Source organism: Lithobates pipiens, unplaced genomic scaffold (assembly GCF_037356315.1).
Source record: "Lithobates pipiens isolate NorthernLeopardFrog02 unplaced genomic scaffold, aLitPip1_a1.2 Scaffold_22, whole genome shotgun sequence".
In the NCBI taxonomy this organism is placed as follows: Eukaryota; Metazoa; Chordata; class Amphibia; order Anura; family Ranidae; genus Lithobates; species Lithobates pipiens.
Genome location: NW_027507784.1, coordinates 126113675 through 126128357, shown reverse-complemented (window position 1 = coordinate 126128357; position 14683 = coordinate 126113675). Strand labels below are relative to the sequence as shown.

General features: G+C 41.9%; 1 protein-coding gene across 8 annotated transcripts in view; it reads right to left on the bottom strand.

Annotated features, from left to right (window-relative positions):
* The window catches only part of AGAP1 (ArfGAP with GTPase domain, ankyrin repeat and PH domain 1), a 601134-nt gene that overhangs the window by 202879 nt on the left and 383572 nt on the right, over positions 1 to 14683 (bottom strand). For all 8 annotated transcript variants that reach the window (XM_077448231.1, XM_077448233.1, XM_077448232.1 and 5 more), the window contains one exon: positions 10331 to 10486. In XM_077448231.1, the coding sequence (XP_077304357.1) occupies positions 10331 to 10486 (156 nt within the window). The remainder of the gene's footprint in view (positions 1 to 10330; positions 10487 to 14683) is intronic.

The window sequence follows — 14683 nt, the reverse complement described above, 5'->3', positions numbered from 1 at the left end:
AAATCAGCATGATTGTGCAGTGCTCCGCACAGGTAGCTGCAGCATTCATTCACAGGAATCTGTGAATGAACTACAAGTCCCATCTGCCACCATGGCAGACAGCTTGTAGTTTACAATGGACTGCGAGGGCATGGATGAGTGGCCTCATAGTCCATTCCCTCCTACTGCAGCTCTGAAATGACAGCCTTTATGGAGGTATGGACTCAGAGCTGTAGGGAGAGAACATAGGAGCAAATAATCTCCCAAAATGGAGCTCCAGCAGTAAAAACCCAATAGGGGTTCAATCCTCCTTCTCCTATCCAAAACTCAGTTTTGGTTGGACATTCAGGCTGAAAAAAATCAACAGTTTAAGGTGGTCTTCTCTTGGAATTTAGCTTCCATTGGAGAGAGGTGTCAGCCTGACTGTACACAAAGAAAATATACTGTAGCTATATTCTTTATAACTTTTCACACTAAAATGACCAAGCAATTAGAGGAGATGTACTGCATTTTACAACCTTTCTAAACCCCTCTTCCATTAAAATAGCACTCAGGATTTGGGACAGTCATAAGAATACTGGGCTCAGTCTGTTATCAGCAAACAACACATATTGCATACAGATTTGTGATGGGAATAAATCAGTAACTTGTACTTTAATTGCACTTTCTTTAATCTGGGATATATGCAAAACAGCATAGCAGGTTTGTTAAATCCTCCTAAAAAAAAGTGCTGATGCTGAAGAACACAGGGTGTTTATTAATGCTGAAGACTGAAAAATAAATGCATCATTATGACTGCAGCGCACTTGTCACCTGCACACAGGGGAGACAACCATTTTGCCAACTGAACCAATATGTATAATAGAGCAGCCTATCAATTCACTAAGGGAATGATGACATCACTGAGCATGAGGGCAAGATACACAAAGGGGCTTATTCAGTATAGCAGAGCCAACAGCAATGGTGATACGGTGCCTTGAAAAAGTATTCATACCCACACCCCTTGAAATTTTCCACATTTATATTTTCTTTATTATGTATAGACTAAAAACATGTATTTCTTCTAGTGATGTAAATATGATATATTATATAGTGCCTTGAAAAAGTATTCACACCCCTTGAAATTTTCCACATTTTGTTATGATACAACCAAAAACGTAAATGTATTTTATTGGTATTTTATGTGATGGACCAACACAAAGTGGCACATAATTGTGAAGTGGAAGGAAAATTATAAATGGTTTTCAAAATATTTTACAAATAAATATTTGAAAAGTGTGGCGTGCATTTGTATTCAGACCCCTTTACTCAGATACCCCTACCTAAAATCTAGTGCAATCAATTGCCGTCAGAAGTCACCTAATTAGTAAATAAAATACATCTGTGTGTTATTTGATCTCAGTATAAATACAGCTGTTCTGTAAAGCCCTCAGAGATTTGTTAGAGAACCTTAGTCAACAAACAGCATCATGAAGGCCAAGGAACACACCAGACAGGTCAGGGATAAAGTTGTGGAGAAGTTTAAAGCAGGGTTAGGTTATAAAAAAATATACCAAGCTTTGAACATTTCACAGAGCACTGTTCAATCCATCATCCGAAAATGGAAAGAGTATGGCACAACTGCAAACCTACCAAGACATGGCTGTCGACCTAAACTGATAGGCCAGACAAGGAGAGGATTAATCATGAGAAGCAGCCAAGAGGCCCATGGTAACCCAGGAGGAAATGCAGAGATCCACAGCTCAGGTGGGAGAATCTGTCCACAGGACAACTAGACGTGCTCTCCACAAATCTGACCTTTATAGAAGAGTGACAAGAAGAAAGCCATTGATGAAAAAAAGCCATAAGAAGTCCCGTTTGCGAGAAGCCATGTGGGGAACACAGCAAACATGTGGGAGAAGGTGCTCTGGTCAGATGAGACCAAAATTGAACTTTTTGGTCTAAAAGCAAAACTATGTGTGACAGAAAACTAACACTGCGCATCATCCTGAACACACCATCCCCACCGTGAAACATGGTGGTGGCAGGTTGTGGGGGATACTTTTCTTTAGCAGGGACAGGGAAGCTGGTCAGAGTTGATGGGAAGATGGATGGAGCCAAAAACAGGGAAATCTGAGAAGAAAACATGTTAAGAGTCTGCAAAACGGGAGACTGGGGCGGAGATTCACCTTCCAGCAGGACAATGACCCTAAAATTGCTGTTCACAGAAGCTCCCCATCCAATCTGACAGAGCTTGAGCTATTTTGCAAAGAAGAATAGGCAAAAATGTCACTGTCTAGATGTAAGCTGGTAGAGACATCCCCAAAAAGACTTGCAGCTGTAACTGCAACGAAAGGTGCTACTACAAAGTATTGACTCAGGAGGGCTGAATACAAATGCACGCCACACTTTTCAAAGATTTGTAAGAAATTGTGAAAACCCATTTATCATTTCCCATGCCAGTTTTTTTTATAAATGCCATTGGGCCCCCCCCCCCCCTAAAATCCATACCAGATTCTTATCCGAACATGATGCCCGGTAGGTCAGAAAAGGTAGGGGACAAGTGAGTGCCCCGCACCCTCCACTCCAAAGCACCCCCCCCCCCCCCATCAACATGGCCTCTTCCCCACAACCCTGGCTGTGGGGGTCTGGGAACAGGAGGTTTATCGGAATCTGGAAGACCCCTTTACCAAGAGTCCCCCCCAGATTCTGTCCCCCCCCCCCATGTGAATGAGTATGGGGAATATTATACCCCTATTCATTCATCATAAAAAGGTGTCAAAAAGAAAGAAAACCACAGAGACAGTTCATGGCAATTCCTTTAACAAAAACAGTGTCCCCCGGTGTAGATCCATTGTCAATCACAATGCCCACTGCTACCACCAACCCAATTTTTTTATTAAAAAAAAGCTCCGCTCGTGTGAAAGGCTCCCGCTGTCTGCCTGCCCCGCCGTCTCCACCAGGTGACATTGCCAGGTGGCCCCGGCCCCTTCGTTATTTAAGAAATGTCAGACAGCGGAGCATGCAGATGGCAGGAACCATTGGCACGAGGGATGCTTTTTTTTCTCAGTGTCTTTATTTCTTTTTGATGCCCCTGGCCAAAAGCACCCCCATTACATTTTTTGGTTTGGATGGGGGCACTCCATTTTTTTTACTTTGCCAGCAATTATTTTTCCTTTTACATTCAGATGTCAGCAGAAAACCCAGCTGACAGCTGATGACTCAATGGTTGTCAAGGACGTGGTGGCCAGCTTCCCAGCCTGTTCTTTAACAACCAGCTATAGTAGGCATTTGTGGTGCAATTTTAACAAGCCAAAAATGCTTGTCAACCGTGCCGCAAATGCACATAGGGCATTTGAGGGAGAGATTTTAATGCTGTAATCCGCCAAACCCCTGCGGTGCGCCAGGAACTGAGCCGCCATCTTTCTTTCTGATAACATTGAGAGCTGGCTGTCTCTTCCTGATTCAGACAGCCTTCCCCAGTGATTTGCCACCAGGAGTTTGCACTCCTCTGGCCACTCTGCTGAAGCAGATGACCCCAGGGTAGGTGAATCGCATGTCCCTGGAGGCTTCAGGAGCAGAGGAGCTGTCATTCTCCCCTAGGCAAGAATGCAGACAAGGTGGACAGCAAAGACTAAAAAAAATGATCATGGGATGGGGTGAGGAGCTTGATGAGATAAAAAGTGCTAAACTTTGAGTAAAGGTTGCTTTAAGAGTAAATTTTTATTTATAAATGTACTTTTCTGCACCTATAGTGATTTTAATGGTGCACCTTATTTTATGTGTTTGCATGTAGTGGCATAGGTTATATGCAGTTTATAGAAAGTGCATCTTCTATAGGGAAACATTTAAAAACGCACGCATTTATTGCACAGGGTTGCATACAAAACACAGCAGAAATAGGCCCTAACTGTATAAATGTTTTACAAAATCTTATTTCCTTTGGGGTCCATTCACATTAAAAACGCAGTACAGGAGGAACTGCGTTCCTGCACCGCATTCTGACTGCAATGCCCTTGTGATCTGCTGCAGGGTTCAGTTAAAGTTAACGGCACTCCAAATATAGGTTGCCACCAGAGCAAGAGGTATGGGGGAATTCTTCCAATAAGGACACTTGTTCCAGTGACAACTGTCTAAAGGGTGACATTCACACTGGCACTAAAAGCAGGCATTTGAGGGGAGTGAAAAACGCTCCTCAAATTCCTATGCAAACGATACACAGTGCTGTTTACATTATTCAAAACATGAAGCATTAGCGTTGCGTCAAAGCTGAAGCATCATGTCGAGTCAGAAGACATTTGAAGCCTTTCAATGCCTCCCATTCAAGTCTACGGTAATGCGCCGCACCCGCAGTGGCACGCGGTTGCATCACATTTGTAGCACGGTTGCATGTAGTACAATGCAAATTTTAGATGGTTGTTAAAGTAGTCAGCCGCTGCATCCTTAACAACGGATTAGTCATCAGCTGTCAGTGGGGAACCCACACTGAATGTAAAAGAAACAAATGAGGGAAAAACGCGGTGGGGCCACCCACACAAATCACTACCAGGCCCTTCAGGTCTAGTATGGATTTTGAGGGGAATCCCATGCCAATTTATTTCATTTTTTTTTAAATCGCATTGACCCCCAAATCCATACCAGATTCTTATGTGAACATGCAGCCCGGTAGGTCAGAAAAAGTAGGTGAGGAGCCTAGAGCAGGGCTTGCACTACTTTTGGTGCGCTATGGATTTCAGACAATTTCTTATGGAGTTGACATAACATTCTAACAAATTAGAGGAAGGGTCCTATGAATGGTTTAGGCACAACTGTTCAAAATGGATTGTTGTTTGATGTTTTTGATGGGGGAGGGGCAGGAATCAATCTCTAGCTGGGTCTTCACTACTGTCTGAAACCTCTAAAAGGTGGCCATACACAATACAATTTGATTCTACAACCTCCTTTAGATTTACAAAATTATGTACTATGAGGACACACCTAAACAATACATTAGTTTTTCCATCAATTCAGGTTGGCCCTTGCAATTAAAAGTTGATAGTTGATCTTAAGAAGGTTGTAAAATCAGATTTTATATTGTATGTTGAACTTGACAGGCTGACCTTGTCTTAACATCCAAGCTACAGTTGTCACAAATCTAGTGCTTAGTACACATGATGAGAATATCGGATGAATAACCATCTGTATTTCTTTTTGCGTGGCAGTCCCATATCCAAAATGACTAGATTACTAAAGTTGCAAAAATTCTTGTGAGACAGAATGATGTAATGTATTGAAATAAATGTATGTAATGTTCTTTCGTTTCTGAGCATGCGTGGTCTTGGTCACTTTTCTTGTAAAAATACTACACCAGGGGTAGGCAACCTTTCAGGAGGTTGAGACCTACCTTGACAACATGGAGGGAATCAAAGATCCCTGGGGGGGTTGGTTGTTGATCAGGCAAAGGCAAAAACCTATCCAGCTCCCGAATAAAAAGATGGTATGAACAACACTATGGGGTTGATTTACTAAAGCTGGAGAGTGCAAAATCTGGTGCAGCTCTGCATAGAAACCAATCAGCTTGCAGGTTTTATTGTCAAAGCTTCACTGAACAAGCTAAAGTTAGAAGCTGATTGGCTACCCTCCACCACTGCACCAGATTTTCCACTCTCCGGTTTTAGTAAATCAACCCCAGTGTGTCACAGTAGTGTCCTCTGCCCCCCTTCACATTAGTTTCTCCCCCCCCCCCCAAATAATAACAAGCTGGTGATTGGATGCTGGAACAGCCTAGCAACCAATCACTGAGGCAGCTCCCACCCCCCATGCTCCATTCAGCATTATTCTGCCTCCTGCTCTCCGCTCTGCAGTGAAGGCTGGGAGGAGGCAGAGCCATGTACACGATCGACCCCAGTACTATACTAATTAAACAGAAATTGTTTGATCTGTTATCTTGCAAGAAACATTTTCATGCTTGTCCCTTTGGATTTTCTCCCATGAACTGTTCAGAACGGAGTTTGAAAGCTGTGCACTAAGGAATAGATTATCGGGCAATCGCACAGAATGCATTTTTTTCTGTACGATATTCTCATGGTGTGTACTAGGCTTAAGAGCGACTGCCAACATCCGTTGGCCTCGTGTTAATGACATCAGCTTGAGAAGCGTCTGAGATCATTCAGAATTCATTCACAGGTATATCTGACCTTATGAGCCTCAACCTGTGTTAAGTGAGTTTTAAATTCCCATAGATTTGTATGAGATTTCAAAAACCATCTGATACAAACAAAAGCCTGACGCGAGAGGACATGTGCCTGATCTCTCAATGATTTCATGTCTATGGGGAGCCTCTGACCCTGCTCAACTAGCTCTTATAAGGAAAAAAACCTGCCCTAAATACTGCAATTTCCTCTGATATAAACTATGGGGCAGCATCTGCCAGCATTGTTCATCTCATACTGTTGTACATGGTTCATAGAACATCCTGCTATTTTAAATATTTGATAAATAGCTAATGAGCCTTTTTAGGTTGGAGTTACTGTAAAAAATAAAATATAGAATATGATATATATATTATATAGTAATCATATAATGCAAAAATGTATGTACAGAGAGCAAGCAAAATGATTATAGTAGCATCTGGCCACACTGCTCATGTCTTTCCTTTTTCCTAAGCAAAAGGTTCCTCTATGTTAGGATGGATCATGCATGCACTGCTCTATGAAGTCTATGGGTGGGCTAAACCTTGCCATAGATGTCTTGAATTTCACTAAATTCCTGCTAATATGGCTGAAATCTGAGCTGAAGGTAGGCCCCACAGGCACCACCTGGCTCAACAAAAGTCAAAATGTGTTGGCTGAACAGTGACTGCACCCAATCAATCCAACCACTGTTCTGGTACTGTGACATCTCAGCAGCGTTGATCCTTCTCTTCTCGAGTCCCACGGCATACCTGGCCCTTCCCTCCTGCAGAGTGCCTCCAGAGGAAGCAGCTTGCAATGGGAGCACCCAATTAGGCTCGTTCCTGAGTTGAGGCTATACATGTCTATTCACACACAGAGCTACCGCTTGGCCCACGCCCCTTCCTTCTCCTTATTGGCTCACTGTCTGAGATTGGCATCAGTGGGAGCCAATGGCTCCCACAGCTGTCTCAGGCAATAAGGAGGGAGACTCCCCAAAGAGCCAAGGCCCTCGTGTACATTGCAGGATCGAGATGGGGCTCATGTAAGTATTAGGGGGGCTGCTGCACAGAGGAAGTTTTTTTACCTTCATGCATACAATGCATGAAGGTAAAAAAAACTTGAGCCTTTACAACCACTTTAAGTAAGTGCTTTCTTTATTACCATGAAGAATCCACTGGCGACCAGAAGACATAGAATTTGTATCTTCCACCCTCTAGTGGACACTTCACATATTGGTAAAGCACTGTGTCCATGGTCACAGTAAACTTCAGGTGGGAGAGACCCTCTTGCTGAAGCATTTGACGCCAGTGAACACCTGAGATTCAAGTTCTATCCGCTCCACCCAAAACAGAACCATTTTGTGTAAAAACACCTCTGTATCCAAAATAAACACTTGATTTGACCATTTAGTACTAGGAACATCCTTACTGTGTTCCCACCCAAACACTGCTTATACGGAACCAAGGGATGAGCACAATGGAAGTCCATTTTATAGAAATCCCTAAATCTGCAGACACAGAGAGAACGGTTTGGTCTGGCCCAAGTAATTACCATTGTGCAAAAATCTAGAGCACAATGATCCATCTCTCCATCACTCATGAATATTAGTGGATACTTGGGTGACCTTTATTTAATGGGCAGAGAAGCTTTGGAGGTAAATTTTCTACAGCTATACGCTTTGTAAAGCCAGCTTCCAGCAGACTCTCTCTCCCAATTGTAAAATTTTGCTCTCACTATTCTGATAAACTAGATGCTTTGTGTGACAATCTCATGGCACGTATGTCAACCTTCAGGCTGGGGGAATAGACAAACACCAATTCAATGGCTAAACAAAGTTAAAGGTGTTTAAAATTGGTTTAACTAAGTTTTCATAGGCCTGGCCCTTCTATTATAATGCTTAGCAAAAATAACAAAGCTAGGCTCTGTCATTTCAAATTTCCGTAGCCGTCTGGAAGGGAAAAAAGCCTTAATCTCTACTGCCACCTGGTGGCAATCAGAATAAACTAAAGAAATACAACTAATTTTAGCAGATTAAGGGCGCACAGGTGATTTTTGCTACTACAATCGCACTACTAAAATTACCCGTGATTGCCTGTCACTGATCGCTAACAATCGCTAAAAAGTTGAAGTGCTGTGCTATTATTCATTATTATTATTCACTGTACTATTAATTCGTTATTATTACATGCCACAATCCATTTTTACTAATGAGCAGCGATTGCTAGCAATTGATTGCAGAGCAATCATGGATAATTATCTCACAAGCAAAAATGGCCTATATGTGCCCAGCTTTAGGACCTGTTCACATCAGTGTGTTGCAGTAAAGCATACAATGCAAGGCAACAAATAAAAAGCATCACAATGCACAGATATGAACTATCCGTACAATGCGGTGTGCTGTGTTGAAAAAAAAAAAAAGAAGCCCAATTTCATTTTTACTGACAGCTCATTCAAAATAAATCCACAACTTAATACATAAATGAATATGAAGGAAATGGTGTGGCGCTGCTTATTTTTAGTGGTGTGTATCCCTTTAAATGCGCCTTAGCTTGCTGTGCAAATGTTTTTCTGTGAAAATGAGCAATGGGAAAAAATAAAAATATGTAAACAACCCTATGGTAAATGTGTGGTAATAATTCCTTGTATATAAATCATAAAAACGTTTATTGCAATATTCAGAAATACACTTTATTCAAATAAACGTTTTTGTTTTTTTACTGTATAACACTATGGTGCCCGTGTTGCTGTTGTTTCTGCATGTGAGGAATCTGGAAAGACAGAAACCCGTTGGAGGAGCTGAGGAAGCCCTGTATCTGGATAGTGTGTACAGCCAAATAGTGCTGTAAATGCCGAAGAAAGGGAAGCACGTGTGAAAATCACCAATACGTGCCGGTTCACACCAGCGTACTCTGTGAAATCACATGTGATTCGCACCGCACTGCAAATCACATGCAATGTCCGTGCGATTTCAGCCATACAGATAGTGTGGCTGATATCACATTCGAACCAAACTCGCACAGGACCCTTTTTTGGTCTGCAACAGAATCGAAACGCAAGGGTGTTCACACTCATGTGATCCGATTCATGTCCAAACTGTCAGTTTGCAATGCGATATGTGAGCTGAAATGGGGGTCGTTAACAATGTATTGACACTCCCGGCAGTTCGCATATGGCAGTGTGTACTGCTGTGTGCGTCGGGTGCAATGCCAGATTCACAGGGTTCCCGCATCACACAAGTGTGAACCGAGCCTGAATCATGGGATTTGTGAATCCAATTACTATTGAAGTATGGACTCATTTTTTGTTTTTCAGCATGTCACTTGTTTGACATTTATATTGTATCATAGCACGTCACCTTTTTCATGGAAGTCAATGAATTATTGCTAGCAGTCACTTTATCGGTTTGTATATGGTGCTACTTTAAGGTTTACAGTGTTTTATGACTTGTATATAAGGAATTGCCACCACACATTTACCATAACGTTGTTTACATATTTTCCTTTTTTCTCATTGCTCATTTGCACAGTATAACATTTGTTCTCAAGCACAGCAAGCTAAGGTGCATTTAAAGGGATACACACCACTAAAAAATAAGCGGCACCACACCCACTTCCATGATATTTTTTGCTGACTCCTCCATGGTGGTCATGGGGGGCAGCAGTTTAACACCACCATCTTATTATGTTGTCTATAGCGCGGAACGAAATTCCTCTTTTTGTCTTAATACACAAATACCACAAGTTAAAAGTGTATGCGCATATACTTTATTAATGCGCAAAAACCATGCATTAAAAAGTATTACTGCAAAAAAAAAAAAACATTGTAAGCAGGCCCTAACCTTTAATGTTTTAAAAGTATTTGGCACTGAAAAGCAATTGTGAATTGATAACTTAGATCCTGCTCTTCACATATTGATGATGAAAGGATTAGCTCACATGTTGGCAAAATGGCTGACTCTGTTGTGTTATTCACAGAGTTATTGGAGCTCAGGGGTAGGTACTAAGGAGTCCTTAGTGGCCCTGAAATGTTGCTTGTGACAGCAAAAATCTTTATTATTTGCTTGATCTGGTGTGCTGGTGGGATTTAGCATTTTTTGTCTCTTATGGTGGTTCCATCAGTTTGTCAACTTAGCATCCGCCATAAGGTTTTGATGCTGTAATAAAGTTCACTAGATGAAATTCTCTCTCTGGAGTAGAAGTAAAACACTTATCGGAACTCACCGTGAACAGGTTGGATCTTCGCTTGGACTGTTTGCGCACGGAAGTTGGAGTACTGGCAGTGGGAGGTACATCAATCCTCAGCTCTTTCTGGCTAGTGCTGGGAGTAGATGGAACGGATGAAGAATAGTCACTTAGACTGCCTCCTCCATTACTGGTCTGTGCAGAGAACATAGAAAATATTATACTAGTGTGCAAGGATCATAGAACATACTGCTACTTAAAAGAATAAAATCGCTAATGAGCCATTTTAGTTGGAGTTACTTGTAAAAACTAAATTATAGTAATCCCAGTAATCATTTCATGTAAAAAGTAATGTAGAAAAAGCAAGCAAAATGATTATAGTATCATATGGGTCAAGTTGATTGTATAGGTAGGTAAGTTTATGCTTGTATATAATTCACCACTGCTTACTGCTACTGCCCTCATCAAAAAATCAACTTGTAAACAGACCTCAGGTACAAAGCCACTCTTTCCCATCAATCACAGCACACTAATGCCTAATATACAAGATGAGAAAATTAGTACGCCGATTTTGAGAGCCGTTCAAGCAAAATCATCAGTAGGGACAAGCAGGAGATTTTTTCTCATACGGTACCAGAATGAACAATTTATGTTTCATCAGTACAGTATTTGTCCGAAAAAAATAGACTAACCAAGACCGCGCATGGAAATAAAAGAAAGCATTACAATACATTACATCACTACTGAAGTTGTATTCTGTCATAAGGACAGAAAAATTTCATAATTTTAGTAACATCTTCATTTTCGATATGAGAATAGCATGCAGAAAAACAGATGATCATTCTTCCAATATTCTTATCGTGTATACAAGGCTTAACAGGCCCAAGAAAAGAAAAAAAAAAAAAAAAAAAAACAGTACTGGGTAGTGCCGGCAGCTCAAAACGTCACCTGAATACCCTTACAGCCAAAGCTGGCATCAGATGAGACCTAAATATCCAACTGGTAGAACTCAAGCCAGCCATATAAAGGTGCAATTTTCTTTCCTGCAAGCCTGAATAATGGTCTGTTTGAGCCACCTAAAGATGGTGGAATGAGAAGGTGGCATGCCATAATGGGGACCATCCGTAATGACACAAAGGGAATCTGTCTTTCTAAGTTAATGTCTTACAGCTCCAGCCACATTTAGGGAATGGAGGGACATTTTTATTTTGTGACCTGGACAGAGGAATGGAACGGAGATATCATGGTTTAAAACGAAGGGCAGAAATTACCTTAGGTAGCAAGTCCTAGGCTTCAACGCTACCTTATTCCAATGCAAAACAAGAAAGGGTTTCTTGCAGAATAAGGCTGCCATTTCATACGCCCACTTTTTTCAGAGGTAATGACTACAAGGAATACCACATTGTGCTTAGTAGAGAAAAGAATGTCTCTAATAAGTTCAAATTGGGGTTTTTGAAGAACCAGATTCAGATATCAAGTCATCACAAGGGAATGGACACGGGAAGCTATGTGGTTGACTCCCTGTACAAACTTTTTAATCAAGCAAGAGGAGGCCAATAGTTTTGACATACCATAGAGAGAGCATAAACTTGACATTTGGTAGCACTGAGACCCAAACACTGGCCCACACCCAGCTGTAAGGAGGAGAGGTTTCGCCCCGCAGAGAATATTCTAGGGTGACAATCTTGAGACTAACACCAAGCGAAGTATGCCTTTCACTGCCAATGATAGACCTCACGAGAAGTAGACTTCCTAGCGTTTAACATTGTGGCACAGATACAGAGATGCCCCCATCTCTCAGAACCTGAGCTTCAACAGGCATGCCATTAAAGCTAGTGGTCATAAAGCAGGAAGGTCCTTGAGACAGAAGATCTGAAAGAGTCCATGGATCCTCTGTCAGAAGGGTTAATCCTGAGCAATAAGAATAACTAAAATTCTATCTCAATCCTAGTAAGTAGATGAGTAAGCGGTTTCACGGGAGGAAAGGCATATACAGAATGCACTGATCCCATAGTTCAGCCAGAACATTCACTGTTGTCACTGGAGGATCCTTGTACCTGGAGCAAACTCTGTGGAGTTTGTTATTGAACCAGGAGGTTCACATCCAGCATTCTCCACCTGTGACACAGGTGATGGAACACCTCAGGGTGAAGGGACCAGTCTAGCTGCTACTGGCTGACGAAGGATTGCTGAATTGGATGACCCTCCAGCAGAATGGTCCAAAGCTGTATAGACAGCCAAGTCACTGGAAGCTTGGAATATTGAGAAATAAGATTCATTTGACAAAAAAGGCCCCTGCAGCGATGGAGAGGAATCCTGAGTACTCTAACACAACAGGCTGGCACCCATTTAGAAGATCTTCTAAAAGATGGGAAAAGGGGCTTCCCCGATTTCAGAGCTCGATATTTTTAGCAAACAAATCAAGGAAAATCTGGTGCTTTGTGTCAAACTAATCAGTCGGTACTGTGTTGTAGGGGTCTGGAGTGAAAGTGGACAACTGTGATTGCTTCAAAGATGGCCAGATTCCGGACACCATAATCCTGAAACATGGGCAGTAACATGGCACCCAGACGGGACAGCATGAGTGTGGAACAGAAGAGTTTAAAGTTTCTCCCGAGAGAGTAATACTCTGGCGTGCGTCACGACTAGGACTAAACCCAGATACTCCAAACAATGAGTCTGCTCCAGAGCGGATTTCTGAATGCTATATGTACCATTGCAATGTCTAGACAGTCAACCTTTCTCAAAGAGGTTATAGTCATTAGGGTAAAAAATGCCCCACTACTTTTTCTGGTAGAAGAAAGAGGCTGATTCTCTAGTTTCAAAGTGGTGCACACTGCATCAAAGAGACCAGAAACTGCCTCTTTAAATTTGGGAGTAATAGCAGAAGACTAACTCCTTGGAGGCAAGCTCTGTCAGGAAGGACTAGTGTTACTCAGAATTACATAGCATTTCAGAGGCTACAAGCAGATCAGACACACAATCTGCAGGGAAAGGCACAGATGGGCATTAGTGGAATTTGCAGTCAGAAATAGTAAAGAACAAAGTAATTTGGACAATAAAGTCCCGTGTGACTGTAGTAAAAATCTGAGCTGAAAGGGCAGAGGAGCTGGCCACACTGGGCAGGGGAAGGGAAGAATCCTAAGATGGGATAGAGTTTAGGATCAGAGAACAATATTACAGAATGCAGAAACCAGCCGTATCAGTGGATGTGCTGTAGGCAGCACTGGAGCCATCGTGTATCCTGGGGACACCCATCACAGTGGGGCTGTAAACCTCTAGCCACAATGTGGAGAAAGGTCTTGCTAGAGAAAACGGTGCTAGGAAAAATAAGTTAGTCCTCACACAGCAGAACTTAAGAAAAGACATCTATCCACTTAGGACACTTGTAAAAAAACAAAAAAATTAAGCCTGCAGGTAGCAGAAGGGATTATCCTGTTTGTCCTACAGTTTTTTTGCCTGTGTCCAATAACCCTGCAGGCAGCAGTATAACTCAAAGTGTATGAGTTATTGTGTTCCTCAAAGAATGCAAAAGAAATATTAATTATTGACCTTTTGTAAGCTATAAAGCTAGTCACAGGTGATGCCTGAACCGGGCTAGTAGTAAACTTTGAACAGACAAAGGTTTTTCCTCATATCCAGAACCATATTAGAGAGATTTCCCCTTACTATCCCAGTGACAATGGTTGTACCAAACCAAAAGCGAGGGAAAAATCTACAACAGCACCACAGCCCAAAAAAAAAGCCCAACACACTGCAAGCAGCAAAATCATCAAGCAGGAAGCCGTCCCTCTAATGAAATTGCATGGGGAGAATATAATCTTACTGGTTTGGCTAGCGAAGAGGCAGTTTCAAGGGAAAAGGTAAGTGATCTGTTAGTGATCATGTTGCTGGCACATTGACACCAGCGGCAGGATTGCTCATCTTACAGGGAGGAGAAAGCTCTCTAATGGAGCCAGACACAGCATTAAAATTAGACAAGGATCCTAATCCTTCCCTGCTCTATGCAGCACCAGTTTTTGCTAGACATGCTTTACCCCGCCCATAGTTATGAGACTAAAGCTTGAATGTTTTCAGCTGAATCAGGTGACAAATGCCTGCCAATGAACTATAAGGGGATGAGACAGTTGTACAGGTGAGAAAAAATAAAAATGTTCTGATCGCTCAAATTTCCCTAAAATAAGCTGTCCCAACATCCCTCTCTTCCATGCAAATAAAACTGACACTTCCAGCAGAAAACTAATGTTCTGATCGATATTGTTTCCATGATATAAGCCACTTCAACAGGGCCTGGCAGATTTCACCCCACCTATTTTCTTTGCATACAAATAAACATGACACTGATCCGAGCATTAACATTTAAAGCAAGCCATAGATTAATAGAATTTCGAA